Source organism: Papio anubis, chromosome 4 (genome assembly GCF_008728515.1).
Source record: "Papio anubis isolate 15944 chromosome 4, Panubis1.0, whole genome shotgun sequence".
Lineage (NCBI taxonomy): Eukaryota > Metazoa > Chordata > Mammalia > Primates > Cercopithecidae > Papio > Papio anubis.
Window position 1 is genome coordinate 46,462,353 of NC_044979.1, and position 16,627 is coordinate 46,478,979.

The 16,627-nt window shown below is 37.3% G+C and overlaps 1 protein-coding gene across 1 annotated transcript in view; it reads right to left on the reverse strand.

Annotated features, from left to right (window-relative positions):
• Positions 1-1,090: 1,090 nt before the first annotated feature.
• Positions 1,091-16,627, reverse strand: part of ZNF277 (zinc finger protein 277) — a 142,471-nt gene continuing 126,934 nt past the window's right edge. The window contains exons 7-12 of the mRNA XM_003896488.4: positions 13,967-14,099; positions 7,968-8,035; positions 6,329-6,425; positions 4,263-4,305; positions 3,100-3,274; positions 1,091-1,625 (exon numbers count right to left, since the gene is read on the reverse strand). Of these exons, the coding sequence (XP_003896537.2) occupies positions 1,439-1,625; positions 3,100-3,274; positions 4,263-4,305; positions 6,329-6,425; positions 7,968-8,035; positions 13,967-14,099 (703 nt within the window). The 3' untranslated portion in view covers positions 1,091-1,438. The remainder of the gene's footprint in view (positions 1,626-3,099; positions 3,275-4,262; positions 4,306-6,328; positions 6,426-7,967; positions 8,036-13,966; positions 14,100-16,627) is intronic.

Sequence of the window (16,627 nt, forward strand, 5' to 3'; positions counted from 1 at the left end):
TAACAACAATACCATAACATTTACTACAAATCTTATTCAAATTCTGCCAATTGTCCTGCTAATGTCTTTTATAGCAAAAGAAAAACTTTTTTTTTCTTGGTCTAGCATCCAATCTAGGATCATGCTATGCTATCTTTAGTCACCTTTAATCTCAAATAGTTTTTCAATCTTTGTTTTTTATGATCTTAAGATTTTTAAGAGTAAAGGCCAATTATTTTGTAGAATGTACTTCAAACTTGGATTTTTTTTTTTTTTTTTCCTTTTTTTGAGACAGAGTCTCGGTCTGTTGCCCAGGCTGAACTGCAGTGGTGCAATCTCGGCTCACTGCAACTTTTGCCTCCTGGATTCAAGCGATTCTTGTGCTTCAGCCTCTTGAGTAGCTGGGACTATAGGTGCATGCCACCATGCCTGGCTAATCTGTGTATTTTTGGTAGAGATGGGGTTTCGCCATGTTGGCCGGGCTGATCTTGAACTCCTGACCTCAGGTGATCCTCCGCCTTGGCCTCCCAAAGTGCTGGGATTACAGATATGAGCTACCATACCACTGAAACTTGGATTTGACTGTTTCTTCATTATATCCAAGTTATGCATTTTTGGTATAAATCTACAAAAGTGATATTCTGCCCTCCTCAGTGCATCTTATCAGGAGGCACACAATATTTATCAGTAATGAAACTGATAATATTGTAAACACATATTTTGAGACAAGTGGGAAAAACTGAAAACAGATGATATTAAGTTAATTTTTTTTAGGTATCATAATGGTATTGTGGTTATGTCTTTAAAAAATAGTATTTAAATGTTAGCGATAGACACATTGCAGGGAAACATGAAGTTAACTGGGTTGATGTCTATTTCTAGAGAATTTGGCCACCCTAGGCAGAAAGCGGTAATGATAATACAGTCAGCTCTTGATTGTTCTAATATAATGGCCAATTTGCATATTATCCAGGTCTTTGACCATTTCTTCTTTCTTCTGTGGCTTTTTTTTTGGTCATTACATTTACAGGTCACCCAACATAGTACAGAAAGGACATTCAAATTTTGTAACTTGTTGGATGAAGAAGGTCCTTGGGGAGGAGACTGAAACTACTGATAGAAAAATCAGGTTTATAAATAATACAAACTTTTCATTTCTTTGTAATTGGCATATCCTTCTGTAGATAATTATGAGTTTAATGAAATGAGCTCATTTAAGATGATCACACAATAAAACTTGATAGCCAAAATACAAAGTCTTCATCTTATTTTCCTACTTCATTTTTTTCATGTTCTTAATAAGTGCATTTTCCTACTTTATTTTTTGAAAAGAACATTAGTTTTTGAAAAGTTTATTTCACCAAGGACTAATCCTTTGCTGATGTTCAAATTTAAATTATTCTTTCATGTCTGTCTCATAGAAGAAAAACATGAAAAATTGCTTCTGTGGTAGTTTCTTCTAGTTTTTCAAGCACTCTTGTAGTAGCAACTGGTTCAAAATACTGCTTTGTTTCAAGGCATACAGTTTAGATGTATCTTCACTGATGATGGGAACATTTTCATTTTGTTCCTGAGCTGTCAGGTCACTTTCACTGTCAGATAGTGTACACAGGAGAGTGTCATTTTCATAGGTTGGAAAATAATACCTGAAAACAACCACAGATACATAGTATTAAATTACCAAACTAATACATTGTTCAGGTGGCTGAATGTACACATTTACTATAATTTTGCCAGGTATCCTTGCCAACAATTTCATAGCATTTTGCAAAGGCTATATTGGAGACAAATTCTGATTGCTTTCACTTTGACTTTTACTGGCTGACATCAGTACTGATGATAGTACTGGCTACTATCTAGATTTGGTAAACCAAGATCGTGGACCTCCCAGGCTCCAGAGTTGCCTCTGGAGATGCCCGCTGGCCACTTAGCCTCTGCTTGATCATCTATCATGGTAAGAAACACACGATCTTCGAAGGCAGCTTACCCCAGTAGTGGGTAGCTCTAGTCGTTTGATACACCTCCTATGAAGCTAAAAATGACATCTCTTTTATTTCTACTCAAAGGTCCTAGTTCTTCCTTATAAGTTAACAAACTTCAAATATAGTTATTTTTTCAAACACAAATTCTTCAAATACTTGAGAATAATAAGCTCTCCCTTGTGTTTTGTTTTCCAGCCTAATCGTTCCTTCTTTCTAGGTAATCACAAAAGGAAACACTTACGGAATATGAAGTTTGTTATTCTGGTTTCTTCTCTGAATACACTTTGAAGTTACTTTTGGAATACTACAAATTTTAATTTATATAAGAAGGATTATAAGAACAGGATACCCTCACAAGTGTGGGATTTTCTGAAGGAGAAAAACTAGAACTTTCTGGTTAAAGTTCTGGGGGAACTGACTTATTCCCTAAGAACAGAAGGAGCTCCGGGCAGCTAGAACCCCACAGCCTCTCAGAGGAGCCCTTGACTGAGGTTATCTAGAATGATGTGAGAACCAGTCCAGAAGGTTCTTGGCAAAGGATACTTGGGAATCCAACAACAGATGACCAAGTGCTTAATTTCTTCAAGTGCCAATATACAAAATATATACCAAAAGTCCTAGCAGTGTACAAACTCTGACATAGTAATTTCATTTCTAGTAGTTCAGCTTAATTCAATAATTAGATAAGTGGCTAAAATGTAGGCATATAGATATTTACTGTATCATAATAGCAAAAAGTAAGAAACAACCTAAGTATCTAACAGAACAGATTATATCCATACAATGGATATTTGGCAACCATTAGAAAGGATGCAACAGATAGATACTGGCTATAGAAAGATATTTACAATATTTTGTTAATAAAATATACTTTAAAAAATCTGTATCTACTTCATCTCTCTATGTATGTATCTATCTCCATATCACAAATACTGAAAAATACTTGGTTTCATTTGTAAGAGGGGGATTATTTTAAAAATAAGCATTTTGAAGATTTTTACATTTTCCCTACACTATACTGATGTATACTTTTTATAATAAACATGTATTCCTTTTTTTCTGTAAGTTTAAATAAATTAAATAAAGGGACAAAATCAAAGGGAGTAAAGAAGTGCACATGTGGTTCTGCAGTACGTACTCCAGTTGATCCCACGTCTTTCTATCAGGGAGCAGCGAAGTGTGTTTAGTTTCTTCCATGTGAGTTCTTAAGTCTGCTTTGGATTTGAACTTCACATGGCAGCCATAACATCTGCATTGGTGAACTTGCCTCCGAATAAAATTGACCAGTTTCACTTGCTGATAGAAATTTAATCCTGAAAATGACAAAATACAGAATCATTAGACAACTGTTCAGACCCATTTTTTGCACTGTTATAATTTCTTAAAGGAGCCACTTATTTTTCTTAATCAACCTGAAGAGGTAGTACAATTATAAAGCATAATAGATACCAAATAATAACAGCCCATATTTACATAGGGCTTATGAGCTAGGCACTATTCTAATAATTTTCTGTGTATTAATACATTTAATCTTCATAAAACCCTATCAGATAGGTAGTATCATACCTACATTACATATTAGGAAACTGCCCAGGGTCGCATAGATAGCTGTCAGCTGCAAAGCCCATGTGCTTGACTACTAAGCTAATTATATATGCAATGTATATACATGTCTATAAGAGCAGCAAAGTAACACATCCAAGGACCCAGGAAAACAGTGATGGAGCTGAGATGTGAGAAGTAAGTTTTTTACTGTCTTAGATCTATTAGCAAGTCAGTACTTTATTTATGTCCTAATGCCCCAAATCCTTCTATTGTTGTGATACTGAGAATGATACATTTGGGTACACCTACAACAAACAATCCTAGCTATACTGCTAAGCAGTGCAGTAGGCATTTACCATACATTACTCACTCCTCAGAACATTTTTCTGACCCGAGGCCCAATGTCAGATAGCCAGTAAATGCCAGAGCTGGAATCTGAACTCTAGTTTGACTTAAAAATCCATATTCTACTAGCCCCCTGCAATTTATGATATATTATTAACCACTAATTTATATTCCATTTGAAGCAGTCGTATATGTAGGAAAGAGGAAGAAGGAGTATATGAAACCAAAAACCATATTTGACTGTTATGGTTGAGCATCACTGCTTCACAGAGAGTTCTGTCAAGACCATATATAGAGAGACACGTTTTGGTGGTGCGCTCTCCAATCGTAGCTACTGAACATAGGCATAGTTTACAGGATGGTTTATAAAAAATGAAGCATCACAGAAAAACACTTCTGAATCAAACTTACCAAGTTCTGACTTTATCTTGAGAAGATCAAATTCGTGTGCATCCTAAAAAAAGGAATGAATACATTTGTAAGCAAATGAATTATTTAATCTTTCAGGCTGAAGTTATAAACAACTTATTCACAGGAGTTTAGAAACTCAGTCTGAGTTTGGTATCTTCTGCTTTTAAAGTCTTCTAAGTCTAACTAGTTCCCTCCATACCCAACTTCTTTTTACAGCATAGTCCAAACAAGTCATGTCAATCAGTTAAACCATTGTAATTGGGCTGGGCATGGTGGCTCACACCTATAATCCCAGCAGTGTGGGAGACTGAGGCGGGAGGATCACCTGAGGTCAGGAGTTTGAGACCAGCCTGGCCAACATGGCAAAACCCTGTCTCTACCAAAAATACAAAAATTGGCTGGGCGTGGTGGTGGGTGCCTGCAATTCCAGCTACTCCGGAGGCTGAGGCACGAGAATCGCTTGAACCTAGCAGGCAGAGGTTGCAGTAAACTGAGATCACGACAATGCACACCAGCCTGGGTGACACAGCAAGACTCCATCTCAAACAACAACAACAACATTATAATTGCTCATAGCTTATATCTATAGTTTTTATAATTTACAATGTATCCGTTTTGTAGCCTTCTAAAAATGTAGAAGTCTATGTATGAATTCTGCAGTGTGATAAAAGTATAAGTAAGATATGTTTCTATTGTACTGTTCATTTGGACTAGAATTATGGATATAGGTTCTTTGCCCCACATAGGTAATTTTTACAAATTCTGCTTTTCATTTTATGCTGTCAAATACACTGTTTAAACCTGAAAGTTTCTCTTCACTCACACCTTCCTATAAATCACACTTTCTTTTTATTTTTACAATGCAGACTTATTTTTTGCTTGTTTGACACCGGCAATTGTCTGTGTAAATGTTTTAACCTACAATCTCACAGAGGATAAAGACCATTTAACTCATTGGGATGGCATTTAGTGTAGCACCATATGCAGGATGATTAGGAATTGGTGATGTCATCACTGAGAGTGACCCAGCAGAGGTTAAGGACACCTGTCAAGGATGCCAAAAAGGTAATCCCTACACAGGATAGGCATACTAAGGCTGCCTTCAATACAAAGACATTAAGATATTATGAATTAAATCTAAACACAGGAAATTATACACACATACTAGTGGGAACCTTTTTCAGAGAAACTAAAATCAGGGTAAAAGGTTATGGTCTTTTGAGCGCTTTCTAGGTCCTTATTTTACTAAACTAAGATGTGAGAAGTAAGTTTTGGTGAACAGTATTTCTGAATAAGGGTGAGGTGAAAGTGGGTGAAAGCAGAGAATATGGTCCACTATTGGCAGAGGTGGCTGCAGGGAGGGGGAGAGATACCAGAATCATCCAATAATATTTTTCTATTATAATCAGCCCTTTGCCCACAAGCTGTGATACTGTCATGAATCATTAGATGTTCCTCTTCCCTATCTGCCTTGTGCAGCTAAGGATCAGAGTGTAGGGTGTGTGTCCTCTCCAGGTATATGGGGGTGAAAAAGGTTTAGAACTGCTAGCTCCAAGCTTCACTATAACATAAAAATGGCATCTAGAAGGGAAAGCCCACACTAGGAATGCTCCCTCATTTATTCTCTCCAAATGCTGGCACCTGAAGGAAGTGTAGGATCATGCCCTAGACCCTCTCTACCCACCCTCCTTTTTCCCATTCCTCCGGGGGCTTTGTAAATGGCAATGTTCTCCCTTCTTGCTCTCCTATTCACCAGCACAAGCAGCACTGTAAAAAAGACTCAGAACTTGTCCCACCTGCTGAGCCAGAATGATCTTGTAAGCATCTCAAAGGTGAGATGGCATCAGTGGTCTGAGAAATCTCACACTAACAAACAGCTTACTCAGGTCCAGTCAACTGTACTAACTAAATTGTGCTGAGCTCTGGTTCTCCCCGACAGACCTGGCCTGTCTCTTGTGTTTGGAATAATGATTGAGAAACTAAAGTATAAGCAGATGAGGGTGCAACAACTACCAGCTTTCTCCTGTCAGAATGAAACAAAATTCAAATAAATACAGGTATCTTACCTCCATGTGGACATACAATTTCTCAATTGTTTCTGCTTGCTTTTCACAAAATAAGCAGACGGCAGAGGCAGGGTGTTCCTCCCAATCAGACCAGTCGCTGAATTAAAAAAGAAAAGAGAAAATACAGACATTCCCTTCATTAAGAGAGTATACTACACAGTGACTTGGTATTACTTTCTTCTTACTAAGAAACCCTGCCAATCTCTTTCAACTCTGACATTTTGGTAAAGACTGTCACATCATATTATGACTCTCTGATATAGCTTTTGAAATTCAAAGCAGCACCATGAAATTAATATAAATAGCGAACAGGTGCTGTTCCATTTTCTCCTATTTGCCATTCTTCTGAGTCTCTATCTCAGTCTAGAGTCAGAGGAATGTCATCCTGAGACAATGAGGTTTAATTTGCAAAGGAGACATTTCAGAAAATGTGATGCTCTCTCTCATTAACCACAACCACTGAGTGCACACGCTGTGAGGTGTGATGCTGGGAATGTGTTTCTGCATGACAAATAGTGTATTTTACAAAGGCAAACCGTGTCTCTTTCACGAGGGAAATACTGATTATTTAAAACTGGGCAAGTGTTATATCTGGTGGTAGACAGCGAACTCGAAAAGGATACAAGATCCCTTTTACCACTTTCCCTGCTCCTTGCATTTACCTTTTTGAAATACTACCAACTTCTTATCATTCCCAAACCAGGAAAACTGCCAGGAGGGAAGAGTTGTGGAGATGAGGAACACCCATGCAAACTCAGATGAGAGAATTTCTCATGGCAAGCTCAGAAATGATCACTGATAAGACTCTCAAGATCAACCTAACCCAATGTGCACAGAAGCTTCCCGATTAGAAAACAGGAAACATTTTCCTTAACTCTATCCATCCAGGAGGGAGCCACAAGTCTTGGCTCAGGTCATGACTTACTATTTATAACCTTTTGTGTCATTAAAACTTCAACATTCACCCATTAAACATTCCAACTAGTGTGTTTTAATGGGAAAGATGTTTTTATTTCAGTCTGGAAGACTCTCTGCCTGAATCTCTATGCATCAAGAAAATTCAGCAAATGGCAGCTCTCTACCTTTGAGCTTTACTTCACTCTTAAAATAATAATAATTTAAAATCCTGAGAGAGAAAAAAGGCCAAAAAGCTTTGACTGGAAAGAAGATGAAAAATAAGAAACCCTTTTAGGTTGAAAAGAACATTTCTCAAGCTTATAATTTCAAGCAAAGAAGCTGTGAATGTTTAAAGTTAGTCATCAATGGCCGGAACACAGAACAGGATTAACTTCAATGCAGCTACATTCTCTATTCCAATGACAGCAACACGGAAAGTTCAAAGATCGTATCACTTCAAGGTCTGAGCACCAACTGAGCAGGCAAAGCATTTTGGAATGTATTTTTCTCTGAATTATGTATTACTTGTGTGTTCAATCAATAGCTTTAATTTAGTTGGAAGGAATTTTTATGTGAAAGTTATTTTGAATTCAAGTTTCTGCCACATGACATGAAGGGATGCATGGCTCAGAGAAGGTATTTTTTCTTCTTAGGTTCCCTCTTCATAATTTAAACCAAACTAAAGCATTGTCTTCTTACTCCTGGAACACTGCAATTAACTAGCAGCAATAACAAGTCTTACTCTTCCTGATGGTCCAGCAACTCCCGATCGTCTTCCAACTGAACTTCTTCCCATGATTTTCCAAGTTCCTTTGTAGGAAGAACAGAGGGATGAGAGAGATTGGGGGAAAGAGAAGGGAGAGAGTATGCAGAACTTCAAGAAAAACCAAAACCAAAAAAATAAACAAAACACCCATGGTTAAATGGTTTTGAAACAGTACAAGTAGGATATACAGACGGTCCTCAATGATTGTTTGATTCAACACTTTTTTTGACTTAATGACAGTGCAAAAGCAATATGAAGTTGAAACCTTAATGTGATAATTTTTTAGAGAAGTAGCAATATCCTTTCAATCAAATTCTTTTCTCTTAAATTTGAACCAGTGTTTCTCAACCCTGAAAGTGTATTAGAATCTCTGGGATTCTAATGGCCTTTGTTCACTGTTACATTTCCAGAGCCTGGCATATAGTGGGTACTATTACTATAAACTATTTTTTGAGTTGAATTGGAAAGTAGAATTCAATTTGTTAGAACTAAAAAATAAAAAAATGCATTTGAGGTCAAGTTAGATTATACCTCAAAAGGTTTTTTTAAGGTGATTAAATGAGTGAGTTACTGTCTATAAAGAAATAGTACTAGGCATGAGTAGGTGCTCTAGTACCTACTAAAATCCCTTTTATCCCTTACCATCAGTGGAAAAGTTCCACTCTTTTGGGGCTATGTCTGGTAAGCCTAGTCATAGTGCTAGTAAAACTTTATGGAGTGATGAGTAGGAATGATTTATTTTGGCCCAATCATTTCTTTTGTTCCCCTTGGGCCATTTCTTCCTCTCTTCTTGCCCTGTCTTCTTTCTATTCAGTCTTCCCATTGTGCCATGCAAAAGCAGACAGTGTCACAAAGAGAGAGGTAGGAACACTAATGGATATGTTTTCAAGCAGCTAAGCTATGGTTAGAATCAAGCCCACCTGACCTGCTACAAGCACAGATAGCTTTGTTGTTCAATATCCTTCTTTTGGAAAAACACAACCAAAATTCACTCAATTACGGAGTCTTTCCCCCCCAAATAAAGGTGTTCATCTAGCTAAAAACAAAGAACTATGAGTGCCATTATGATTTAGGGGAAGAAAGAAAATCCATAATTTATCAACTTAATGAGAGGTTTCGAAGCTGTCATTATCTATCAGCTAAATGATGCATACATTTAAATATATAGAGATCTATCATAACGTCATTAGAGAGGGTTAATTTGGACTCTATAATGTGCTTCCCAGAGTCATCAGGAAGTGTCTGAACTTCATTACGGAACACCAAAAATGGCCTCAACACTACCAACAAGATGCTTATTAGAAAGTTGGGCAACGAATTAAATCTTTCATGCCTTACTTGGTTTTTCTGTACTTGGACTTAAGGTCATGGTTTTATTGATGCAAGGTATTACTAAAGTATGGGCCTTCTGTAATTTGATCATTCTGAATGATAAGGGCAAATGTTGCTTGTCAATGAGTATTTTGAGCCAAAAGTAACAAAAAATATCTTCCACTGTTAAACTTCTAAACTCAAAGCATTATTTTGCAACTTCCTCAGTGTTAGGTACAATATGTAGAGATTTATCTAGGCCATACAGCATTAACCACTTACCCCACCTGAGAGGAAAATGAATGTCCATGTTTACTAGTATATTAGGAAATAAGTAATTTGCACGTGACAGTGGCCCAGTTTCCTAGACTGCTCTGCTTTGGTACAGTTAAAGATACGATTTATTATAGAAACAAGACCCAAAGCGAAAACAAGAACAAAAAACAAACCAAAAAAACCATGTAACTCTCCAATTAAGACACTATGCCTGCTAACGAATCATGTCAGGAAAGCAAAGAATGTAAGAAAAACAAAGTTTGGAAGGCATATCAGTAAAGATGTTCAGACACCCCCTCAAAGCCCTGCATCAGATGGCTCATGAACAATGAGAGGGTGGAAAAAAACATGGAAGAAAAAGATCCCCTTCACCCATCACACTTCTGCCCTAATACATAGTCACTTCCGTGTGCTTACACAAAACTCCATCAGAAACAGAAAGCGTTTTCAGCGTAAATAATTTCACTAGGGAGAACTACAAAAAACTATGAAAAATCAGTTAAAAGCCTACTTTTGTTATAAGTGGTTTTGTATACTTTAAGAATAAAAAAAATTTAAATCAAAGAATGATAAAAATCATGGCAAAACCAATTCCCTTTAGAAAAATTCAGGGTTTGAAACATGAGCATCGTAGGAATATGCAGCTGAAGCCTTGATGTTAAGCAGTCTGTTGCCCTCTGAGGAAAGGTTATCTGAATGTGAAACTAACTGGCACCTTACCTCCAACCCATCCTCACTACCTGCTGAACTCTTTTGTTTGTGAGAAAAGAAAGCAAGAATTTGAAGTAGATAATTCAGACTATGCAAACGAATTTTAATGTTTTTGCAAGTCTGTTATTCAGAAACTGATATGAATGATTAAGCACAGAAATTATCTCATCTAAGAAGGAAAACGGAACTTGTCAATTTGCTGAGCTCAGAAAGCCAAAAGCAGCCCCTCTGTCCACTGGCTCTCCTACTTCTGCTGCCTATTAGAGTGTATCTTGCCACGGATATCCTGGATGCTCCCATCACTGTTGTGCTGGCAGTCTCTATGGCATTTGAAGTGGAGTGAGGAGCTCTGTGTGTGAATGACTCAATGACTGCATATATTTGCTATAGGAGAGGTCAAACGCTGACTTTTGATAGACCATTACAAAGGGTTCAAACTAACGTGCTTACGTGGTGGTCTTCCATACCGACTCCTGAACTCTTTGAAAGTAGTGACTCAAATCAGCCTTTCTATCTACAATATTTTTTCTTTCTCTTCTAGCATCTGGTAGCTGGAAGGCACTCAAATGTATGTAGAATGTATGACATCAATAAAATAATGTATAAACACTGATTACTAAGATAAACAATTCTATCTTTTGCCCACACTCATGTCAGCCCTTTCCCTCAGAGGGATAACAAGGGAATATATACATATTTTTTAAATAAAATATTGTCATTATTGTTTAAGTAAAATTTAGAATTTATTCTTCATATCGATTTATTATTCATGTTCTTCGCGTTAAATATTATTCTTTAATGAGGTCTGGAATAATACTAAAATGATACTGAGAAGACATTGGCCTTTATTTTTCTCTACCTCTACTCTTAGTATTTGGGACAGTTTTTTATACACTTGTTCTATATATTATTATACTTTTAATTTGTAACAGTATTCCCTCAACTATTCCTCGAATGTTACTGCGGCTGATACCTCTGGTGAGCACCCCTCTGGTTTAGCGCATGGGTATGTCTTTAGTGAAGCCGATAGGTTTCTTCCCTCCTTTTCAAAGGTGTTTACATCATTTCCACAATGCTAAGGCATCGTAACACATTTTAGGGTTTCTTTTTTGGTTGATCATAAGAGTTTTTGGTTATTTACCTCAGCAAGAATTTCACATAGGAATAGGGAATAGAAAACAGGGAATAGGAACAGGAATCGGAATTGGGCTAGGAAGACTAAGATTGTGGAGCACAGCCTTAAAGTGCTGATTAACGTCAGCTTTACTTTGACCTTGGCTCACTTTTTAGTTATTACAAAAGAGAATAGGCAAGGGTGGGTGAACAGATCATTATGAACTCATCACCATTACTTGGCCAAAATACACAACCCAAAGCATCAGATGTAGGTACTAGTCTTGTCTCAATTGTAAAAATGAAGGAAACTGATGCCCGGGATAAGTAATTTGCCCTAGCCATGTGACCTTTGGAAAATTAGCCTCTCTGTGCCCAGTCCCCTTACCTATAAGAGACTTAATGACAATACCTGTGTCATAAAAATGTGACTCGAATTAAATAATTCAATATAAATACCTAGGATAGTGCCTGCAAATTGTAAGTACTCAAATAGCTGCTAGTTAAAAAAAGGACTTCTATCAATATGACTCTAAAGTTGTAATTTAATTGTCATTTTGTACATTGTTAAAGTCCTTACTTTCTCTTGAAACACTTCTCTAAATCTGTGGTCCACGCCACATCAAATCCTTGCCCTGTGTGAGCAGCACAATCTAGCACGCTCATCTAGAGATGGCTGGCCCTGGCAGATGATTTCAGTTTTGACAGCTACCCTACTTGATGCCCAGGAAATGAAGTATCATACTTTTCTAAAAGTGCTGGCAGAATAAGAGTGAGCAAATCCTTTGAAGTCTCCTCTAAAAGGTAAAAACCTCCAGCTATATAATGTTCTGCTAGTCTCAAGCTCTTCAACATTAGTTTTAAAAGAGCCCCAGAAGGAAGAACTATTAAATTGCTCCTATAGCTAGACTCAGCAGTAGCTGAGTATTTCTTAGAGCTAGCACTGAAGTCCACTCCCTATTAGACTGGGCTGGGTCCAGAAGCAGCATTTGCTCTAGGAAGTAATGACTGAGTGATTTCAAGAAAAGATGGAAGGGCTCAAAGGGTACGTTTGCCTTTAGCTGGTTGTAAAACATTTGTAGAAAACCATGGCAACCTCTTAGAGTCAATCTTCAAACACATGTTAAACTTGCTTCTCAAGGGGAATTTTAACACTACAAGGATTAGTTAGAACAGACAAAATTCTACCCTAAAGCAGAGATTTCCAGCATAATTCAGGATATGCTTGTTTCTATCTAATAGATAAAATGGCTGATTATATTCAATTAGCCTTTTGTGACCAGTGGGTTTGGGTTTTAATTCATTTACACTGAGAGAAAAAATAATTTCCATTTGCTTAAGAAAAATGCCCATTCAAAACAGAACTCTCCATTTTTCTTCCAGTTCCTCTGGAAAGTTACATAACCTCTTCTTTTATATGAGTAGTCATACACATTTGTCATATATAAAAAATATATAAAAATGTATGACAAATATATATATTTAAAAAATCAGTAGATTTAAGGCAGGCCCAGTAAGACTCCCCAGTCATTGCTGTCTATCAAAAATACCCTCCCATATTTCCAAATGCCTCTCCCCCAACCCCTACTGTCTCCATTTGAACGCCTCTTCTTGAAATCTACAGAGGCCAACAAACGGCATTGAGGTTTCTGGGGAAGGAGAGCTATCAATACATTTAAAATCCTTGGCATGGTCACCTGGTTAGTCTACCCCACAAGCCAACAAATAAAAATCCCATTTCATGGTAAAATGGTTTGGTTTCCTTGAAACTTCCCTTAAAAATAAACTGACTGAAGAGAATGATAAAGATACACACCTGTAGGGGTGAAAGGGAAAGAGCAAAGAGATTGTTTTTAAAGAATTATTTCGCATAGCACCTAACACATCCAGTACTCAACAGTTTCTTCTGAACAGAATACAGAAGTGTCTCTGGCCAGGTGCGGTGGCTCACACCTGTAATCCCAGCACTTTGGGAGGGCGAGGCAGGTGAATCACTTGAGGCCAGGAGTTTGAGACCAGCCTGGCCAACATGGAGAAACCCTGTCTCTACTAAAAATCCAGAAATTAGCCAGGTGCAGTGGTACGCACCTGCAATATCAGCTACTAGAGAGGCCAAGACAGAATTGCTTGATCCCAGGAGGCAGAGGTTGCAGTGAGCCGAGATTATGCCACTGCACTCCAGCCTGGCCGACAGAGCAAGACTCTGTCTCAAGAAAAAAAGAAAAAAAAAAAAGGAGTCTCTGGTCCCAAGTTAAAAGATATTACATAAATGGAGGATGGTATGTGGATATCCAAATACTGTATTTTTTTTTTTTTTTTTGGTCAAGATGACTGTGAGTTCTAGAGACATGACATTTTTACTACATAAACACTGTCAAATAAAAGACAAATCAAATCCAATGTCTTGTACTCTAACCATTTTAAAGCTAATCACTACTTGAATGTTCCCCTCAATTACATTTTGACCTTTGCATTAATTGCTTATTCAAATATTAGTTGGTCCTCAGAAAGATTTTGTTTGCAGTACTGCAATCAAATTTTACGTTATGAACAGAAAGCCTTACCAAATAATTGATGACATAAAATCGGTCATATTCTCTGTTCTTAGGATTAATCTTGCGATGCTGTTTTTTCCTCATGTGATCTTTAAGTGTATTTTTGTCCCTGAAGGTCTTCTCACAGTACAAGCACTGTAAACTACAAGAAATATACAAACACTGATAAACAAGTCTCTTGTATAGTTGCTGCAATAGTCCTTTATTATTATTATTTTATTTTATTTTTTGAGACGGAGTCGCCCAGGCTAGAGTGCAGTGGCCAGATCTCGGCTCACTGCAAGCTCCGCCTCCCGGGTTTACGCCATTCTCCTGCCTCAGCCCAAGTAGCTGGGACTACAGACGCCCGCCACCTCGCCGGGCTAGCTTTTTTGTATTTTTTAGTAGAGACGGGGTTTCACCGTGTTAGCCAGGATGGTCTCAATCTCCTGACCTCGTGATCCGCCCGTCTCGGCCTCCCAAAGTGCTGGGATTACAGGCTCAAGCCACTGTGCCCGGCCTAGTCCTTTATTATTATTGAGTTTTGTATTTATTCATTTTAGGTCACACAGAATCTTCAAATGGGATATACCATCCTTGTCAGAATCCCCCCTCACTTTATTCATTTGGCTTTGTAGAGTGCATACTATGGTGTATTTTTTAGTTAGCTAAGCTGACCAACTTGGCTCTTTAGTTAAGACTGTGACAAAGATAGGTCATATCCAAAAATCATTTTGGTTCTTTACTAACTGAATTACCAATTCTAAAGTAAGTATGTAGGTATGTTCTTCATATAATTATAATGACTTGCACTGACTGCACCCAGTGTATATAATAATTACTGCATGGTTTGCGATATCCTGTGAGCTGATTTGCAGGGTTTAATTCCTTGCTGCAGTGCCAGCTAGCTGGGGGACTTGGTAAAGTTACTTGCCTTCTCTGTTGCCATTTTCTGATTTCTAAACTGAATACCAACATTTTAGAGATTTTGAAATGACAATTTCATATATATACTTATTGAGCACTCACTGTGCACTATGAACTGTGCTAGGTATTTATTCATGTATGTGAATAAGATAAATAGTAGCTGTTACTACCATATAATTCTCATATACCTTCTGCTCGAATATTTCCACCAACTGGGCATTCATTACCTAATGAAGCAGCAATTACCAGTTTTGAGCAGATTATTAACAAAATGTCTTTCTCATACTAAGCCTGAGAGTTGACACAACATGTATTATAACTGCTATTCAGTAAAAAGTAGAGAGTTCTACTTTCTGGAGCCACACAGTGTCTAAGTATAAATATCTTTTACATGGGAAACTCTCAAATGATTGCAATCTGTTATTGTTTCAATTTTGAATTTGTTTTTATCTCTACTAAACACCTTTTCATCAATTTCTTATGCCAAAGAATATATTCCAGGGCATAATAATATTCTTTTGTAGTATATTCTGTTATGGTCGACAATTTATGGGGGATAAGCTGATTATAGATATTCATTATTGCTAATCTTGCTAGAAGGCACATTTGGTCTTATGTTATAAATAGTCATTTAACAAAAGGGTGAAGGGACTCGATTTAACATAGTGTTGACATCAGAATTTGAATTTAAAACTTTTTATAATTAATCTGGATTACTTGCTACCTCTTATTTATTTATTTATTTTTTTGAGACAGAGTTTTGCTCTTGTTGCCCAGGCTGGAGTGCAGTGGCGCAATCTCTGCTCATCACAACCTCTGCCTCCCGGGTTCAAGCGATTCTCCTGCCTCAGCCTCCCGAATAGCTGGAATTACAGGCATGCAACACCATGCCTGGCTAATTCTGTATTTTTAGTAGAGACGGAGTTTCTCCATGTTGGTCAGGTTGGTCTCCAAATTCTGACCTCAGGTGATCCGCCCACCTCGGCCTCCCAACGTGCTGGGATTACAGTTGTGAGCTACCGTGCCTGGGTCTTACTTTATCTTTAATGTTGTTGCTTTCAATGCTATGGGTTGAAGCACCACACTTGTTAGTATTTTATTTGAATAAAAAAAACTGGGTTCTCAGAGAAAAAATTTTGGGCTCTTTTCCTAGAAAAAAAAGTGGATACATTTTTGAAAGTCATTCTGGTGACCTAAAGAATTTTCTTCCCTATTTCAACAGGCTAAGCTCTGGATATAGTTGCCAGAATGTGACCTTGAGGAAATGGAGTATTATATACAAATGTGAATGTAAACCAAAAGGGAGAAGAATACATACAGTACACTATGTTTCACACAAAATTAAACACCGTTCCATAATGTGACAATATATTTACCTTACTAAATATGTAGACAAGTTACAGTGAAAACTAAAGGAATTACAATTCCAAAATTAAGAATAGTGGTTTCTGGGGAAATACTAATGAGGAAAGGCACACAGGGAGATTCAAAGGAATTAACAATGCTCTATTTCTTAGGTTAGACAGTGAGTATATTCTTCATATCCTATATAGCATATGTTGTATGATATGTATATTGTTTGGTATATATGACATAGTGTATTTGAAAAATTTAAAAAACACCAAAGGGCAATATGATCTAGGCAAAATAAGGACTGTTGCACAAAATGAGAACTCCTCCAACATGGGAAACTCCTGCTTCTTTCATTACTCTATTTAATTAATTTTAAAAAATTCACAACAGAGTCCAAGATTAAAAGAGCTT